General features: G+C 41.0%; 1 protein-coding gene across 6 annotated transcripts in view; it reads left to right on the forward strand.

Moving 5' to 3' along the window:
* Nucleotides 1-18,406, forward strand: part of UBXN2B (UBX domain protein 2B) — a 42,171-nt gene that overhangs the window by 12,783 nt on the left and 10,982 nt on the right. For 3 of the 6 annotated variants that reach the window (XR_009559483.2, XR_009559484.1, XM_060287007.1), the window contains exons 4-6: nucleotides 1,326-1,409; nucleotides 3,018-3,127; nucleotides 6,289-6,426. Coding sequence is in view for 4 of the 6 variants with exons in the window: in XM_060287007.1 (XP_060142990.1) it covers nucleotides 1,326-1,409; nucleotides 3,018-3,127; nucleotides 6,289-6,426 (332 nt within the window). In the remaining 2 variants the exon portion in view is untranslated. Of the gene's footprint in view, nucleotides 1-1,325; nucleotides 1,410-3,017; nucleotides 3,128-6,288; nucleotides 6,427-8,630; nucleotides 8,825-12,163; nucleotides 12,326-13,275; nucleotides 17,243-18,406 lie in introns of those variants that run through there. The other 3 variants (XM_030859701.2, XM_030859702.2, XM_030859703.2) reach the window with 3 other exon arrangements.

Here is an 18,406-nt window from a genome sequence, read left to right on the forward strand (position 1 = left end):
TTCAATTTGATAAAGTCCAGTTTATCCTTTTTTTTTTCTTTTATGTATTTGGTATCTTGTCCAAGAACTCTTCATCTAACTATAGGTCCGGAAGATTTTCTTTCATGTTATCTAGAACATTTTTTATCGTTTTTCTTTTTACATTTAAACTTACGATTCATTTTGAGTTAACTTTCTATAAGGTTTACATCGAGGTTCATTATTCTCCTTATGGAGGTCCAGTTGCTTCACCATTGTGTGTTGAAAGGCTCTCCTTTCTCGATTGAGTTGTTTTTGTGCCTTAAATTCCTATAAAACTTTTATACAGCTTTTATAACTATGTCAGCTGGCAGAGTACTGGTATATCAAAGAAGACTTCAAGTATATTTTTGTGTATAATTGTCATATATTCTTATAATCATCATTTCCCAACCTGAGTTCCCTCATCAAAATCATTTGGGAGGTTTTCTAAACCACCATGTGGCCCCAGGGATTATGACTCAGTAGGTGTCCAGTGTGCCTAGGGGGCCTGTCTGGTAATTGTGAGGGTCATCCACTGCTCAGAACCGCTTTTGTTAAATGAAACTTAAATTTTAGTTTTCATTTCGTTCTTTACCCACAGTTTGAAATTCTCTTTCAGTTAAGTCTCAGGTAATTTTGGTTCTTGCAAGTTCTCCAATTCTGTAAGAAAAATATAGGATTGATATAATTTAGTCTGTAGAGAGGAAAGCAATGTGATGATTAATAGCTCATTTATGATATGAATGGTGATTAAAAGAAACAGCAGTTTTACCTCATAAGCTATATTACCTGAAAAATAGAAGACGTTGTAATTAGTATAACAAAACAAAAAGTACAGTCTAGTTGATTTGTCACAGTTGAATCAAAGCAGCTTATAAGTATGGAGCTTTTCTTCAGGGTAATTTATACTCATTTATAAAATTCTTCCTTTCTCTATGAAACTCTTATTTACTTTGTGAAATATGATTCAAGAATTATAATTATTATAAGACGTCATAAAATATTAAAGGTGGGTTTTTAAAGTCTGTTTCTACTTGAAAACATTATTTCAGCGTATAAATGCATTTCTTAGTTTAAGATTGGCCTAAGTTATTTCAGCTTCTGAGTCACTAATGTTTTTGTGGGAAGAAACATAATTTCTTACTAGAGTATACCTCTCTGTAATATAAGACCTTTATTTTAATATAAAAATTCCCTGCAAAGTATAAACCAGTTTGGCTATTATAATTGATACAGTTTTAAAATATATTATCACACATTGTCATACCACTTTGCTTGATAAGCCTCAGTGGATTTTCAGCTCATTTGCTATGTGTGTGTTTTAGTCTTTTACAGGTGGAGGATACAGATTGGGTAATTCCTTTTGTAAGCGGTCTGAATACATCTATGGAGAAAATCAGTTGCAAGATGTACGTACAGAAAGAAAATGAAAAATTGTAGATTTTTGCCTCTAGTTACTACTGTTTGTTATAAAATTAAAAATTAATAATATAATCTCTTTTTGTTCTGTTATTTTTTGAAGCATGGATTAAAAGGACTTACAATTATGTGTAAGTTTTCATACTTAAATTTTGTATTTTATATCTCAGTTGTGCCTTGCACTTAGAGATACATAACTATTTGTTGAAAGAATGTATGACTCACTGTCAAAATGAGCTTACATATATGTTATAATAATTATTATAAATGACATACCATCATGATGTAGAATTAGCTGAGTTATAAACATAGAAATGCCTAAAGTCATTCTTTGTTTTTGCCTTTTGAAATTTCGGAGTTGTGTTTCATTTTAAACATGTATAGTTTAGCCTTGGAGGGTCTCTGGAGGTTCTGTCTGCCCCCCTGGCATAAATAGTTAAGCTCTGTAGCAGGAAAGAAGACGGGTAGACCAGCAATCCCACTACTGGGTATATACCCTGAGAAAACCATAATTCAAAAAGAGTCGTGTACCACAATGTTCATTGCAGCTCTATTAACAATAGCCAGGACATGGAAGCAACCTAAGTGTCCATCGACAGATGAATGGATAAAGAAGATGTGGCACATATATACAATGGAATATTACTCAGCCATAAAAAGGAACAAAATTGAGTTATTTGTAGTGAGGTGGATGGACCTAGAGTCTGTCATACAGAGTGAAGTAAGTCAGAAAGAGAAAAACAAATACCATATGCTAACACATATACATGGAATCTAAAACAAAACCAAAAAAAAGGTTCTGAAGAACCTAGGGTCGTCAGGGCAGGAATAAAGACGCAGATGTAGAGAATGGACTTGAGGACATGGGGAGGGGAAAGGGTAAGCTGGGACGATGTGAGAGAGTGGCATGGACATATATACACTACCAAACGTAAAATAGATAGCTAGTGGGAAGCAGCCACATATGTATATGTATAGCTGATTCACTTTGTTACAAAGCAGAAACTAATACACCATTATAAAGCAATTATACTCCAATAAAGATGTTAAAAAACAAAGAAGACAGAGATGATGGAGAAGGGTGGGTGTGGCATGGCAGCTGGATGCTCTCAGGACTTTGGTCTTCTCAGTGAACCGGAAATAATTGTACTTCAAGGCCAGGGTCCAGCGATGGGACCTTTGCTATTTCAGCCATTGTCAGTTCATTAAGCTAAATATAGATCTCACACGTGGCTTCGTTTATACCTTTATTTCAGCTGAATAAAGAATGGTACAGGGCTTCCCTGGTGGCGCAATGGTTGAGAGTCTGCCTGCCGATGCAGGGGACACAGGTTCATGCCCCGGTCCGGGAAGATCCCACATGCCGCAGAGCAGCTGGGCGCATGAGCCATGGCCGCTGAGCCTGCGCGTCCAAAGCCTGTGCTCCGCAACGGGAGAGGCCACAACAGTGAGAGGCCCGCGTACAGCAAAAAAAAAAAAAAAGAATAGTACAAATAACTCTATATTTTAAATAAAGTAAATCATAAATATCACATTTGAAAATTAAAATTGTTTAATGCAGACGCGTTCTTGTATTTCTTTTTTCCTACGCTCAAAAGGTTCAGATTTTGCTTAAACTGTGGAGCAATGGTTTCAGCTTAGACGATGGAGAATTGAGACCTTACAGTGACCCAACAAATGCTCAGTTTCTGGAGTCCGTTAAGAGAGGGTAAGCTGTGTTACTTGGGTTCTATTTGTTACTGAGGGTGGAACTTCTTTTTCTTTTAAACAGAACGCTGTTCAGTAGTGCTCTACTGGTTTTTAAGAGTGAGATACTGGAATATATTCTGTAAGTGGTTGCTGGGGGGAAGGGTATTTTTAAGTATATAAAGGACATGTTGCTATCTGTATGTCAGTGGTTCTTAACTTGCTGGGGGGGAGCAGTGGTCATTGGTCCCTTTTAAAATCCAGTGAAGCTATGGTCCCAATTCTGAGCAGAGGTATTGTAATAAATTAGTGAATTGATTAGCAGGTAGCTGCTCATCCACTAAGCCACTGTCCTGCTCACTACTGACAAGGGTGATTCATTGCATGTATGCCTGAATTTCAGCAACTTATGTTAGAAAGCTTTTAAAGTGGCATTACTGCTGGCAGAAGATTTCAAAAGGTTAGTTTGAAGTTATACTTTGTGAAAGTAAACCAGATTCACAGGGCTCCGACCCATCTAAAGAACATCATAACTCACCAGGCCTTCTGGCTAGAGGACGAGGAATCAAGTGATTTTGCTACGATTATAAAAGCTTTTCTGCATTGTGCTTTCACTAGCTGACAGTGTGATCATCCCTAAGTAGAAATACAACTGAAGAAAGGTGTCAGGCTGGCCATGAACTGGGAGATGTAAGTAGCAGTGAAGGGGCTGGAGCAGGAGGTTACACTCCATCCAGGAATTGAAGGTGGGGCTTTTCCAAGTGAGGAAATCTGTCCAAGGAGAGTGGCTGAAGTGGACTGGAGATGGGAACTCATCGGAGTTGAGGTGGGCAAGGAACTCGAAAGGAAAGGCATTTCAGAACTAAGTAGCATGGATTTTGTATTTGAATTCTACAAAAGTAATGTCAGAATACCAAAGAAAAGCAAGAAATGCTGTAAGCGGGAGGGAGGTCATTGAGAAAGGTGAGAAGCTGACCCGGGAAGCAGTGTATGCTGGTGGCAAATAGAAGGGTAAGAGTTGAAGTCAGTGCTGTGGACTTGGAAACCTGCAGAGTCACTGGGCAGAGCTTGGGAGCCACTGGGTGGGGGAAGTGCTCATCTGCTGAGTAAAGGTCAACATGACTGCTGAAATGACGCTTACTTCCAGATGGAAGAAGAAAAGAACATGATGATGAATGTGCTATAATATAGATCAAAACTAATTTATTATTAAATGAAAATACTCGACGGACGTTGTAGGCTAGTGGTCAGTCATGGTATACTAAGAGAATTTTTTCATTTGAGCTACACCATATCCTCAAATACAAATTATGATCAAGAACGATTTTAGAAACGACTCCTTGAAAAAAATGATCGTCAGATAGTGGTTGTCAGCTGTATAATCATTGTTCCTTCTTTATAACAAATATTTTGTAATACTATCTTCACTATCCTCACAGAAGAATTTATAGGTAACATAATCTGTGCATATTATTTCTAAAAACATTCACATAATTTATCTTAAATATGGTGAAGAAGTAAAGGAAGGTAATTTATCATAAAACTAAACATATTTCAACATCTAATGCCTAGGTATGATTACACCAGAAGACATAACAAAGTAGACGGATAGACTGACCTAGACTGCACCTGTGTGCAGTCTAGCACTTTTCATGTAGATGCGACACACAAAAAACAGAATAATGAGGTGTGTGACTTTGGCATCTTAATTACTATAAGTGGCATTGCAGTCAAGCACTTGGTACAGTTCCAAACAAGACAAAGTACAATGTCCCTTCTGTTTATATGGCAGATGAGTTCCTGAAAAGTTCAAAGCATATTTATACAATACCATAAAAAAAAAAAATTTTTTTTTTTGCTTATATGTAAGATAGAGCCTAAGCCTTAGGTTTTAGGCTCAGGCGTTATAAACAGCCTTGTCATCCATGTGACCCCCTGGTGGGACCCTCAGTGGTTCTGTGGAACCCCCGACAAGTCTTCATGGTGTAAGTTGAGACCCTGAGACAGAGCATCTCCTGCCCTGATGCTGACCCTAAAGGAGGGCAGCATGCGTGAATCACATGACAATCAAAATCACCCCTGTCAAATTTCCACACTTCCTCCAGGGTGTTTAGAAATGAATATTCACATTAACTGTTATGTCCTCATCGGGATTTTCTAATGCCGACTTAGGTGTAAATTGCTTCCCTACAGTTTGGCCTTCTGTCAGAAGCACTCCAGCCTCCCTGTGACGACAAAATCCCTATGTTGAGAATCACTAAGGAATAATATGAGGCACCTTTAAGGAAGAAAGATCTACGAGAAGTAGTCAATCATCATGGAAATTTTTAAATTATAAATTAAGCAAAAATTGCTGTTTTCAAGTTCACAGCTTAACTATCACAATCGCAACAGTGTAGACTCATTTTTCAAAAAGTTTACTGAAACCTTTTTCCTTTTTTTTAATTTTTATTTTATTTTTATATAATTTTTAGAGGTTACCTTCCATTCACAGTTACTCCAAAATATTGGCTATATTCCCTGGGTTGTACAATACATCCCTGTAGCCTGTCTTACATCTAATAGTTTGTACCTCCCACTCCCCTAGCTCAATATTCCCCCCAACCCCACTGGTAACTACTAGTTTGTTCTCTATATCTGTGAGTCTGCTGCTTTTTTTGTTGTTATATTCACTAGATTGTATTTTTTTAGATTACACATGTAAGTGACATCAAGTCTTTCTCTGACTTATTTGATTTAGCACAATGCGTATTGCTGCAAATGGCAAAATTTTATCCTTTTTTATGGCTAAGTAGTACTCCATTGTATATATGTACCACATCTTCTTTATCCATTCTTCTGTTGATGGACACTTAGGTTGCTTCCATATCTTGGCAATTGTAAATAATGCTGCTGTGAACCTTGGGGTGGATGCATCTTTTGGAATTAGTGCTTTTGTGTTTTTTTGGATATACACTCAAGAGCGGAATTGCTGGGTCATTTGGTAGTTCTATTTTTAGTTTTTTGAGAAACCTCCATACTGTTTTCCACAGTGGCGGCACCAATTTACATTCCCACCAACAGTGCACAAGAGTTCTCTTTTCTTCACATCCTCGCCAACATTGGTTAATTTGTGTTCCTTTTGATTAATGCCATTCTGACAGGTGTGAGGTGGTATCTCACTGTGGTTTTTCTTTTTTTAAGAGAGATTCCCCTGGAGCTTCAGCGGCTGGTTCACAGAGGCCACGTGAATCTGGATATGGAGGATCATCACGATGAAGAATACATAAAACCTAGACTGAGGTTCAAGGCTTTCAGTGGAGAAGGACAAAAACTTGGGAGGTAAAGCCCTAAAATGAGGAAAATGCTTGTCTTTGTTCAACATGAATTTGCTTTGAGATCAAGAAAAGCAAAGTAACCTGGGAAGTAAAAACTAAACTATAAACCGTGAAGACCTTGCTGATGGAATTAGATGTGCCAATCTGGTGATAATATTAATAGATGATACTTAGATAGCAGTTACCACATTCCTGGCCCTCAGAGCACGTTTTTCCCCCTTTTTTTTTTTTTGTTTTTGTGGTACGCGGGCCTCTCACCATTGCGGCCTCTCCCGTTGTGGAGCACAGGCTCCGGACGCGCAGGCTCAGCGGCCATGGCTCACAGGCCCAGCCGCGCCGCGGCATGTGGGATCTTCCTGGACCAGGGCACAAACCCGTGTCCCCTGCATCGGCAGGCGGACTCTCAACCACTGCGCCACCAGGGAAGCCCTCCTCAGAGCACTTTTACAGCCATTACCTCATTTCATCTTTACAGCAGCTCCTTGGCGTACACCCTGTTATCACTCCATTTGCAGATGCAGCAGTTTGCCCAGGGTGACTGAGCGAGGAAGTGGTTAGTGTGTGAGCTTCAAACTGGGCACTCTGGCCCCCAAGTCTGTGCTTTTTACCACTGTGCCATCCTGCCTCTTTCTGATTACGATTACGTGGGTTCACAGGGGGAATTGTTGATTAGATAAAACAGTAGGTATCTTAGATCACAGCTGTAAGCATCCCTGTCTGCCGTAGGTAATTGTTAAGCTCTTGAAGCCAAAGCAGTGGGCTTAAGTTGGTCATTTTCGATATATCTTAAGGAGCCAAACTCTTTCTTCAAGTTATGGGAACACATAGAGAACTCCTCTTATTGCAGGAAGAGGGAATTGCCTCAGACATTTCCAAAGAAACCTAGGACTTTGCCAAGCACAACTTAGAAACCAGTGTGCGTGGTGTAATGTACGAGTGGACACCTTTATAATAGCCACGGCTTGCCTCTTCATAAAGCTTGTTACATGTGCTGGTAAACATGACCCTCCATTTGTCCACAGGTTACTGCAGGTGGCATGCTGAATTGCGGCCTTGGCCATGTTTCCAACATACCCTTTTGTGCACCCTTTGTTCCTTTTCATGTGATTCCTTCCCTTCTGAGTTCTTTTCAGTTGCCTTGTGCACACCGGTTCTCTCTTCCCCTCTCATTTCTCAACATAGGAAAGAATTCAGTATCAGCTCTCTGCACCTGTCTTTCATTTCTCAAGTCTCCCTTTCTGCATCCTTTTCTCCCATTAGAGGCTTATTTCTGAGATATGTAGAGAATACAGGAACATGTGTTGACCTTGCTCTTTTAAGGACAGGTCTACTTGGAAATTCTCCCTCATCTCTCTTTACTTTCAACACAGTCAGGCTTCTCCTGAATTGTCCTATTTCTTCCTGCCTTTTTTTTTATAACTGCAACCCCCAGATAGTTTTTTAATATTTTCTAGCACTTCTCATTTTTTACTTAATATTTATTGAGATTATGATTTTTAATTAAAACACAGGTTAAATGCCCAGTCATCTCTTTGTTTCATATGCTTTCTTTTTCTATTATTTAAGTGTATGACCAAGAATTAAAGTTAGAATGCATATCTTTGTTAGTAGAAGTACAGTTGACCCTTGAACAACACGGGGGTTTGGGGCGCCAACCCTCCAAGCAGTCGAAACTCCTCTTATAATTGGCTCTCTGTATCCACGACTCCCCATCCTCGGATCGTGTAGTACTCTATATTATAGATCCTGTAATAGTGTTTGCTGTTGAAAATCCATGCGTAAGTGGACCTGCCCAGTTCAAACCCGTGTTTTTCAAGGGTCAGTTGTAGAGTAAACTTAGAACTGAAATTGAAGAAGGTTGCCTAAAGGGAAAATAGCTAAGAAGCCCCAGTGATTATAATTGGCAGTTTGAACTCATGAAAATAATGATTTATTATCTGATTGATCATAGTATCTTACAAAGGCCAGCCTTTTTACTTATAAGGGAAATAACTAGAGAAAATGACAATAAAAAAGGAGAAAATGATGAAGGAAGAATGGCAAAGATAAGTGGTGATAATGCTGTGTTAATCATTAGCCATATTGGTCAGGGTTTTTGATTATGGAAAACAGAATCCATTTGCTAGATTAAATAGTAAGGGTTTTCTTACAGAGCCTTGAATAATTTATAGAATTTCTGGAAGAGATAGCAAACCAAGCTTTCCTTAGACAGGAGAAACAAACAGAACTTTCTAGAGAAAACACCTCCTGTGCCCCATCAGTTGCTCAGAGCCTGTGGAGCTGGGGCCCAGAGCTAGAACACCCCATCATGACTGCACTGGGAGAGTCAGATGCCTCCAGGACCTTGGGGACCAGAAGAGCTGCATCATCTCCACGCCATGGTCTTAACTTTCACCGTACAAGTATGTATTTATTTGCTTGATGGAAGGGTGGAATCCTACAAAATCCTAGCTGCAAGGGAGTCTGAGAAATGTAGTCTTTAGAGTTTCCAGCTTCTGACGCACAGAAAATTTACACGGAAGATGAGCGTGGTGGTGTGAGCCTGTGTGATGTACATGGGTCCAGATGCAGAATAGTTGGCTATGTATGTTCTAAGAAGGTGAAGGATTGCACAGAGCGTTAGAGGGCTTCACGTTAAGAAACATATTAAAACGTAAAAGTTCTAACAGTCAGCCTTTTTCTATTCAGAAAGTAACTTTCTAAAATGGCTTGTTTCTCAAGAGCTCCAGACAACTATTTACTGAACAGAGAAGTAATTAAAAAGAAGCAAACAAAACAGAATGAGAAATGATTCCATTGTCTTCCATAGTTGGCAGTCTAATTGCAAAGAAAACTTTACATAGGTGTAAATTGACTTATTTGTAGACCACAATAAAACGGTGTAAACCTAAATGCGATAGAAATATTACCCAGTACCTTCACGTAATATTATAGGAGCAAGCAAACCGTAGGTGTAAAACTACAAATTTTTGATAGTAGAGCAATACATTTATTTACTGAAAGTGAGCTGGTGAGCCAGGTAGAGCTAGAAAACCTCAGCAGCGTTTCTGACGGCAGGGCCGGCACTTCTGACACACGCTCACGGTAGGCTTCTGAGCTGGCGTGTGTGATGATACGGATCGTGAAATGAAGTAAATCTGTCTCTGCTTCAGCACAGTCACTGCCTGTCTGGCACACTGTGCATCCACAAGCTGCCGTTTGCCCCGAGTCCGGACACTACGCCTGAGGTGTGCCTGCGCCTTGGTCCCTGGGCCCTGGAGGGCCCTCTTCTCTAAGGTCTCACAGCCCCTTCCTTCCTGCCTCTGCTTCATTCTCTGACCAGCGGTTCTGCAGCCCCTTGCCTGACTGCACAGCCACTGGATCTGTCTGTCCTGTGCAGTCGGTGCTTCTGGGGACGCCCGCGCACCCGTGCTGGGCAGGCGGGCTGCCCCTCTCCTGCCCCCGGACGGCTGAGCCCGGACGTGCCCGGCTTTCCCACAGCACCCGTTCTACCCCTGCCCCTCACTCGCAGCAGCTCTGCTGGCAAAACAGAGCCTGACAAGAATTAGCTTTCTTAATACATTCCTCTTAGCCTCTGAGTTTATTACATCCATCCCTACCACCCTCTTTTAAGTCTGAAGAAGATGGGTCTGAGGGAATCACTCCCCTTACAAGCTACATCCTTTCCTCCAGTTTGCCTAGAAAGCTTGTTTTATCAATTAACTTTCTTCTTTTCCTTTTTAAAAAATTTTTCTTTTTAATATTAATTCTTGAAACATACATACAGTATATTAAAAATGTCACTATGGCTTGAATGATGAGGAGAAAGTTTGAAATAACACACAGCCATGACTTTGAGAGCTAAATGTTAAAGTTAATATGACTTCTTGTTTCCATTATTCCAAATTTTTTTTATTTCAAATTCATTGAAAGAAATAAAATTATATTTTAAAAAATGGAGTGATCTCACAAACTGAGGAGAGCCAGGGACAAAAAGAACAGGTTGAGTACTTTTTCCTGAGAGGCAGATCTAACAGCTATAGAATGGTCTTTCTTCCTTCCTAGCTTTTGTCAACACACTAACCAGCTTGTTCACTGCCTGTCTCTCTGACTCTGAGGGTATCTTTCAATCTCTGTGACTCAGTTTTCCTTTCCTATAAAATGATGTGGTTGGCCTTAATTATCTCGAAAGGCCATTCCAGCCCTTGAGCACAAAGAGGTTAAGTGACTTGCCCAGAGTCACACGTCTAATAAGTGGCAGAGTCAATCCCAGAGTCGGGCCCCTGCATCCGTGCTGTTGCCCACTAAGCAACAGTGCCTCCCTCACTCCAGGATCTAAATGAAATAGCAAATGCTGCAGAGGCTGTGCTGGTGGTGGTGATGACAGTGTGTAGACCTGGTTATAAAGATGCAAAGGGAGAGGGAAGAGGCCCTTTATGCTCACTGACTCCCGTCCCCCTCCCTGTGTAAGGGACACTGGACTGTTGCAGAGTAACCCACCTTGGCGGTGCAGCTGTTTCAGTCCTCAATTCCAAACTTGAAAGGAGATTCCTTAATATTACATTCTGAAATTAGTTCTAAAATATGTGTCAGGAAGTAGCTAAGGAAAGGCGAAGTGTTAGCAGTAAGTACCAGTTAATTTTACCACTTTGCCAGACATGCTGAGAAAGTTTTTGGGTGGGAGTTGGAGTCATGATGAGCTAGGTTTACACTAGACTAAAGCACAGATGCTCATAGGACTTTTTACTGATAAATATATATTTATTTTATTTTTTTCAAAAGACAGTCATTTATAGGGAGCCATCAAAGTCCCAGTATTTGAGAGAATCAGCATCAAGGCCATCAAAGAATCCCGCAGGATGACTGAAAGAGGATTAAGATTTGATGTCTACGAAGAATTTCTAAATTTCTTTTAATTTGTTTTAATTGCTTAATCAAAAGAGCACTCTATTTTTGAGATTCGCTTTCGGCTTACAATGATGGGTCATCCTGCTAGCGTTAGAAGGCACTATGGTCCCTAGTAACCAAGGTCCAGTGGTAAGAGATTGTATCACACAAGGTTCATTATAAATTCATCGCCATATATTAAATTTCATTTCTCACTCACACTTAGGAACTACTCTCTTGTAAAGCAGTAACTACTTAAAGCAGATTTTTAAAGTAATATCAACTAAGTTTAAGTTGATAGCTTAGTGCTGATGATATGTACAAATATAGCTGATACCTCTTGAAACACTATTCCAAGCACTATATGAAGGACTTACTATAACAGACCTACATGACATATTATTATTCCCCCCCCCATTTTATAAATGATAGAACTGGGATTCAGAGAGATTAATTTAGGTACTGGAGTTCACACAATTGACAAAGCTGGGATCTGAAACCAAGTCTGTCTGTGCTCATGGTCAGTCTTGGATGTTAACTCCATGTTGCTCCTCAGGTTTCTGACTGAAGACCATTGTGCTGAACAGTCTCATGAAATTTCAAAGGGATTGGGGAGGAAGGAATACAGAGTTAGGCTTTCAAAAGAGGCTGGATAAACTAAATCAGAATCATAGGACCCAAGGTAATTTTAATGTCATGAAAGAAGGTAGAAGAATAGGAGACCCCAAGGAAGCCGTGTCCCCACTGGGGCAGAAGCCCCGGCGGGATGACTGGAGGTCAGGTGCAGGTCTAAGTGGTTGTTCTGCTGTCTTCAGGGTGTTGTGCATCTTATGTGTTCAGATTCACATTCTGATTCTTCAGTTCTTCTTTCTTAGCCTCACACCTGAAATAGTCAGTACGCCTTCCTCCCCAGAAGAAGAGGAGAAGTCACTACTTAATGCAGTTGTTCTTATTGATGATTCCGTGCCCACGACCAAAATTCAGATCAGGTTAGCAGACGGGAGCCGTTTGATACAAAGATTCAATAGCACACACAGGTAAGCTTGGGGCGACTTATCTTTGTAAAACTGGATGCAGCTTGAGTAATGAAGAATACGAAATTCTTTACATTTACTTTTGAAGTAAGTTTTTGACAGAAAACAAAAATTTTAAGAGAGTAATAGCTGTGTATAAGAAGTGAAGCACTTAGTACTTAAACATCCTCTGTAAACTGTCCAAATACGGGTGCAAATGCAGATACCACTCAAAAATAAAGAGAATTGTTAAAAGCTATAGATTTGCACCATTGCTAAAACCATGAGAAGTTGAATCAGATTTGCTTTGCTTTAGTAAAACCTGATTTGGACTTTACTCCTTTAAAAATTTATGATAACCCTGATTAGGATTAACTTTCTACATAGCAAATTCTTTGTAACATAAATTTATAGTGTAAATAAAGTTTAATTGTACTCTTACCAAGTACTTCAAATAAACAGTTTTAAATGCCATTTTAACATTAATTGTACATTTGTTGTGCTAATAACACATTTGTTCATTGTATCCCACTAAGAGATACATTTATGATCTTAGTTGAGCTACTGTATATATGTAAGAGTACTTACACTTTTCATAGTTATAGACTCACACTGACACAGGCTTATCTGAGGTACCTTTTTCTGGGTCATGTGCTGCTAAGATATTTTATACTCTGAAAAAATAGGCCCTGTAGTGTGATAACATTGTTGACATTTCTCTGATGCATAACTCACCTAAGGATTGTGTCTGTTTACAGTGAGAGTAAATGTCAGGTGCGCTCCAAAGTTAATGCTCACATTTTACCGTAAAGCCAAGGTAAATCCATCCATTGAAATTAAATTAAAGAAGGTTACAACACATTTAAGTAAGGATAAGAATTGTGTGATTTTTTTTTTATTATCTAGTTTTAGCTAAAAGCTTAACTGACAATAAAACTTTTGTATCACAAATTATTTTTATCTTATTTCTTCAGGATCCTGGATGTTCGGGACTTTATTGTACAGTCCCGTCCTGAATTTGCAGCTCTTGACTTTATTCTCGTGACTTCATTTCCAAACAAAGAGCTAACAGATGAAAGCCTGACACTACAAGAAGCAGATATTCTTAACACTGTGATACTCCAGCAACTAAAATGATGTTGCTCCTACCCATGCAGTAGCATGTAGGAACGGTAATGTGCCATGTTAGTGAGGAAAACACTTAGAGCGTAAAAAGTTATTTTTATTATTTATACAGATAAATTTTGGTTTTATTCTTACTCTGTCTTCCAGCTTTAGTCTAGACACATTTGGAGTAGGAATAGATCTTGAGAAGCATGTTTGAGGTTTTAGCTGCGAGGGCTGGCTTCTGTTGATGGCTTTTAAATATTCAGGCAAACCAGTTTGATACATGATCAGAGTTAATGCAACAACATTTGTTTGCAGAGAAAATGAACAAACCCCCATTTTGATAAATGCATTTGGTAAAATCTGCACTAAAGTTTCTCGATGCTGCATTGATCAACAGCCATTAAGAAATATTCTGATCAAATACTTTGAAAATTTTTCTGTAATGTGTACCAAAAAGTATCTGTATCTGATTTTGAAATACTTTGATCATACGATAATTATTTCTCCTATTAAGATTTTACACATCCTTTTTCCTTGCTGATTTAGCTGTTTACTCATGTCAGAAAATACAGTTTAGCCTTGTATTTACAGGACTCTGACCATCCTAAACTAGAAACAAAGACAAAGGTCAGCAGTTCCTGAGGAGATGTGTCACCAGCACTTTAGAGTAACTCCAGTCCCTCGCAGAGCCTGTCGTGACCACATTCACTTATTCATTCAGCACGTTGTTCTAGAGGACCCATTACATATACTAAACACTGTTCTAAGTGTTCGACCCAGAATGTAGTCTACTGCAAGACAAAGTGAGTGTAGAAATACAGGAATGTAAATTCTGTCAGCCAGGCTGGATCTGCAGAGTTACCAGCGTAAACGTCTGCGTCTCTGCTGACGCCACGTATCTCCTGAGGGAGGGAGGCTACAGCAGGATGAGAGAAAAGCTCTTCCTTCTTCCCAGACACCATTTCATCTTTGGTCACCCCTCCTGGTTAGTCTTCTATTGTAGTCTTTTATTGCTGCTGTAACAAATTACTACAAATTTAGCGGCTTAAAACAGCCTAGGTTTCTTCTGTAGGTGAGATGTCTCACGTGGGTCTCACTGGGCTAAAGTCGGGTGTCAACAGGGCAGCATTCCTCTGGGGAGGCTCTAGGGGAGAAATGTTTCCTTGCCTTTCCAGCTTGGAGAGGCCACCTGCATTCCTGGGCCTGTGGCCCTTTTCCATCTTCACGACCAGCAATACTGTATGTCTCTGGCTCCAGTGTCATCACGTCTCTTTGAGGACCGCCGGGAAAGAGTCTCTGCTTCTGAGGACTCATGTGATTAGATGGGTCTGCCAGATACTCCAGGATGACCTCCCATCACAAGGTCCACAGTAACCTTAACCGAATCCTTGAAATCCCTTTTGTCGTGTAAGGTGACCTGTCACAGGTCCCTTCTGCAGGCACCAGGGGTGGTCTCTTCTTCGCCTCATCCAACTTGTAGAGGCGGGTGGCATCCCTTCCCTTGCGGCCGTATCCCTCCACGTCTCCGCTTCTGTCCTGACATCATTTACTTCCGACTTTGATTCTCCTGCTGTCTTCTTACAAGCACCCTAGTGCTTACATTAGGTTCACACAGATAATCCGGGATAATCTCCTCATCTGAAGTATGAGTGAGCATCTGGGTGTGCGTCCTGGGACACAGTTTCTCTCCATCTGTGAACCTAGAGACCCAGGTATCTGCTCCCAAATATAAGGGTTAGACAGGCGTAGAATAATCGTTACAAACCTTCCTGTTCAAAAAAATAGAGACTGGAAGGGAAGAAGGAGGCAGCAGTGCCAAGCGATTTAGAAGTTCAGCCAGGCACAGTCCGTTAGGTTTCGGGGCCTGCGAGTATCTTCTGTGGCTCCCAGCAGCATCCCACAGACGTGTGGCTTTCCCTCAGGGTCTTTCCTTATACATGAAAGGTAGCAGGTGTCTGCAGCTGAGTACTTTGGTCAGCTTGTTTCTTGCCTGTGGAATCGTGGGAGGTCCAGCCATCTCTTTTCGTTTCATCCTGTCTCTGTCCCTTTTAGTTTAAGACGCAGTGTCTGTGGGTCTTCTGTGCCTGTTACAGAAGTTGCTGCATTAGACCGGAGGCTCCTCCCCAGAGCTTTCCTAGATAATCCAGCTCTCTTTCTGGCCTTTTCTGAGATGGCTGAGGGGCTCTGTGAGTCACACTCTTAATCTCTTTAAAGAGCCTTTGATGTGACCTTTTTTTTTTTTTATCTTTCTCAGGTATTAGCAAAAAGTTATAGGCCACAATCTCATCTCTTTCCTTAGAGCCGTCTTTCCTGACAGTGAATCTCTTAATGTCTTTGCCGTTCGGGTAAACTAAGAATTTCCAAGTTATCAAGTCCCGTTTCCTTCTTTTTTAACAGTCCTTCCCTCAATTGATCTGCTTCCTCTCACGTTTTACCATAATCAGTAGGGAGAAAGCAGGCTGCGCCTTCCCCGCCTTGCTTGGAAGTCTTTTCAGCTCGGTGTCCCGAGTCTCTCCCTCACGCCTCTGGCTGTCCCCGCGGCTGCACTGCGGCCAAGCCTCCTGCCGCTGTGTCGCTGTGTCGCCGGCATCTCTTTACCTTCCGCTTCCCGCAGCACGTTCCGCATTCCCCCCTGAGCCCTCACTGGCCGCGCCTTTCAGGTCCTTGTCGCTAGTAGGCGTGTCCTCCCAGCAGCCGCGAGCGCCCCTTGCCTTCTCGGAGCCCGTGCTGGCTGCCGTCCGCAGGGGTCAAGGCGGCCTCGGCTCTCTCCTCCCGCTGCACGGGCGCAAGGCCACCTCTGCATTGTAGGTCTTTGTTACAGCAGCGCTCGCTGCAGGGTGTCTGCCAAAGCCCACTGTGCCTCCTCGCTGCCGCCTGACTGGAATGTGCCAGGAGGAGCTTTGGACGTGACCTTTCTCCGGGCCTCCCCTCGCTTCCAGGAGCTGAACTTACCCGTGTGAGGGGCGGCTACCGCGGAAGTGTTGGTCTCAGCCCCGCAGAGAAAGCTTGTTCTCGGTGTCGTAATCCGGAGTAAGAATCGTAGTCCTGAGTCTTCTCAGAATGGGAAGCTCTGTTCCTTTCCGCTAATTGAAAATAACCTGGAGAATATAGAAATGACCGTTCAAAAAGTCAGCCTCTGTTCAGAAAGGTTACCAGGGATAAACTGCATTTTCAAGGGGCAAAGCCGTATTCCTGCAGAAAGAATCTATTGAAACAAGTTAATATCTTAAATAGAAGGGCATTGCCCTGTTTTGGATTAACAAAATGGAGAAAACAATTAACCAAACCCTGTAAAATTATTTGAAACGTTATTCTTGTAGTTCCTTTTTAGTCCGTTAGATGGCGTGCCTGTAGACGCACATACAAAAACGACTGCCATTTCTGTATATAATGGTTCCAAGATAGATTCCCACCGGGAGGGAGGATCAAACATCCAGAGGGATGAACAGTACTTTCGTGTGTTCTACAAAGTGTTTTGCTTCGTTTAGAGTTTTCCTGAATTCTTTGTACTGTTGCAGTCGCTGTAACTTTTAAAATTTATAATCCTCTCAGAAGAGATTGTGTGACGTCAATTGTTTTGCATGACGTGTGTAAGGACGTTTTCACGCACCAATAAAGAATGTTTTCACTGAAAGTGATTGAAAATCCTTTTCAGAATTCCCTTTGATTTGCAGCTTTTTTTGAGTGGCGTAGTGGAGCATTGTAAGGGTAACATTTCCCGTGGTACGTCTTTTTGATGGGCAGAAGGATCTGAGCTGTAGCGATGTTATCTGTTTCCCATTACTGATTCTGTTTTTATTCCACCAAAATAAAGGTGCAGATTTTTCTTCACTTTGGCCACACTGGATCTCTTGAAAACCTTGTCACGACATGTGTTGTTGATACGGTGCCTCATGTTCTCCACTTAAGAGTTTTTGTCCCTCATCAGCGATGCACACAAATACATATGTGTCCAGTGTTGTCATAAAGGCTAAGAAACACTTTCTATAATCCTCTATCTAATTTTAAAGTATCTTTTAATTCCGAGTAAATGTTTTGTAAAAGGAGCCCCATTGCATATGTATAACAGTGTGCGTGGTGTTTGTACGGCACATATAAATTACTCATGTGGCCCAGAACTAACACCTAGCTGTAGTCTACTTAGCTTAATACTTAACAATTTGGCCTCTTTAGAATTTGGAGCTATGACCTAAGTCTCTGAAAAAATAGGAGGACGGGGAGCTTTTTTTAGAAAGTTTGAACTTGATGATTTATTTTCTTTTAGATAAATGTTTCTATATTGTTAAAAACAAGACTGTAGCCCAAAACGGGGCCCCTAAATGCCAAGGCCCACGTCACCAAACCCTGACTTAGACTTAATTACAGCGTGGGCTCTCCCGGAAGTGGAATCTTAAGCCAGTCAATCGACAATCTGATCAGCACTAATTAGGTCATCTGTCTGATAAACCCTTGCCACCCCCTAAAGGAAAGTGACCTTTGCCATAACCACCCTGCTTTTCTGCCAGTGTATCTTCCTGTTCCCACCCTCTTCTGCCTAAAAAAGTCTCAGCTTGACCAGCTACTGGGAGCTCGTTTCTATTTGCTAGATTGGCTGCTGCCCATTCGTGAATTGTTCAATAAATTCAGCAAGACGTTTAAAATTTATTCATTTGAATTTTTTTTTTTTCACACTATGAAGCAAGAGACTTTCAGAATCATTCTGGGGAGCTGCAACCTTCCAACTTCCTGAGTCCTGACTAGGTGATCTCAGATGGCTTCTTGGGCTGCTCAGAGGGAATCTACAGTAGGAAAGGTGGAAATAATTCCATTCTGTTGAGTATATCACAACATTTCTTGCTTTCTTTGGAGATAATTACCAACTTATTAGCATGGACTTAGAGACGTCATACAATCAGCAATACAATAGTTTTTCAATTGGCTCCTGTCCACTGAAAAAAAAAAAAAAGCACAACATGGGAGTTATGAGTTAAGTTTTATTTGGGGCAAAATGAGAAC

Source organism: Globicephala melas, chromosome 17 (genome assembly GCF_963455315.2).
Source record: "Globicephala melas chromosome 17, mGloMel1.2, whole genome shotgun sequence".
In the NCBI taxonomy this organism is placed as follows: Eukaryota; Metazoa; Chordata; class Mammalia; order Artiodactyla; family Delphinidae; genus Globicephala; species Globicephala melas.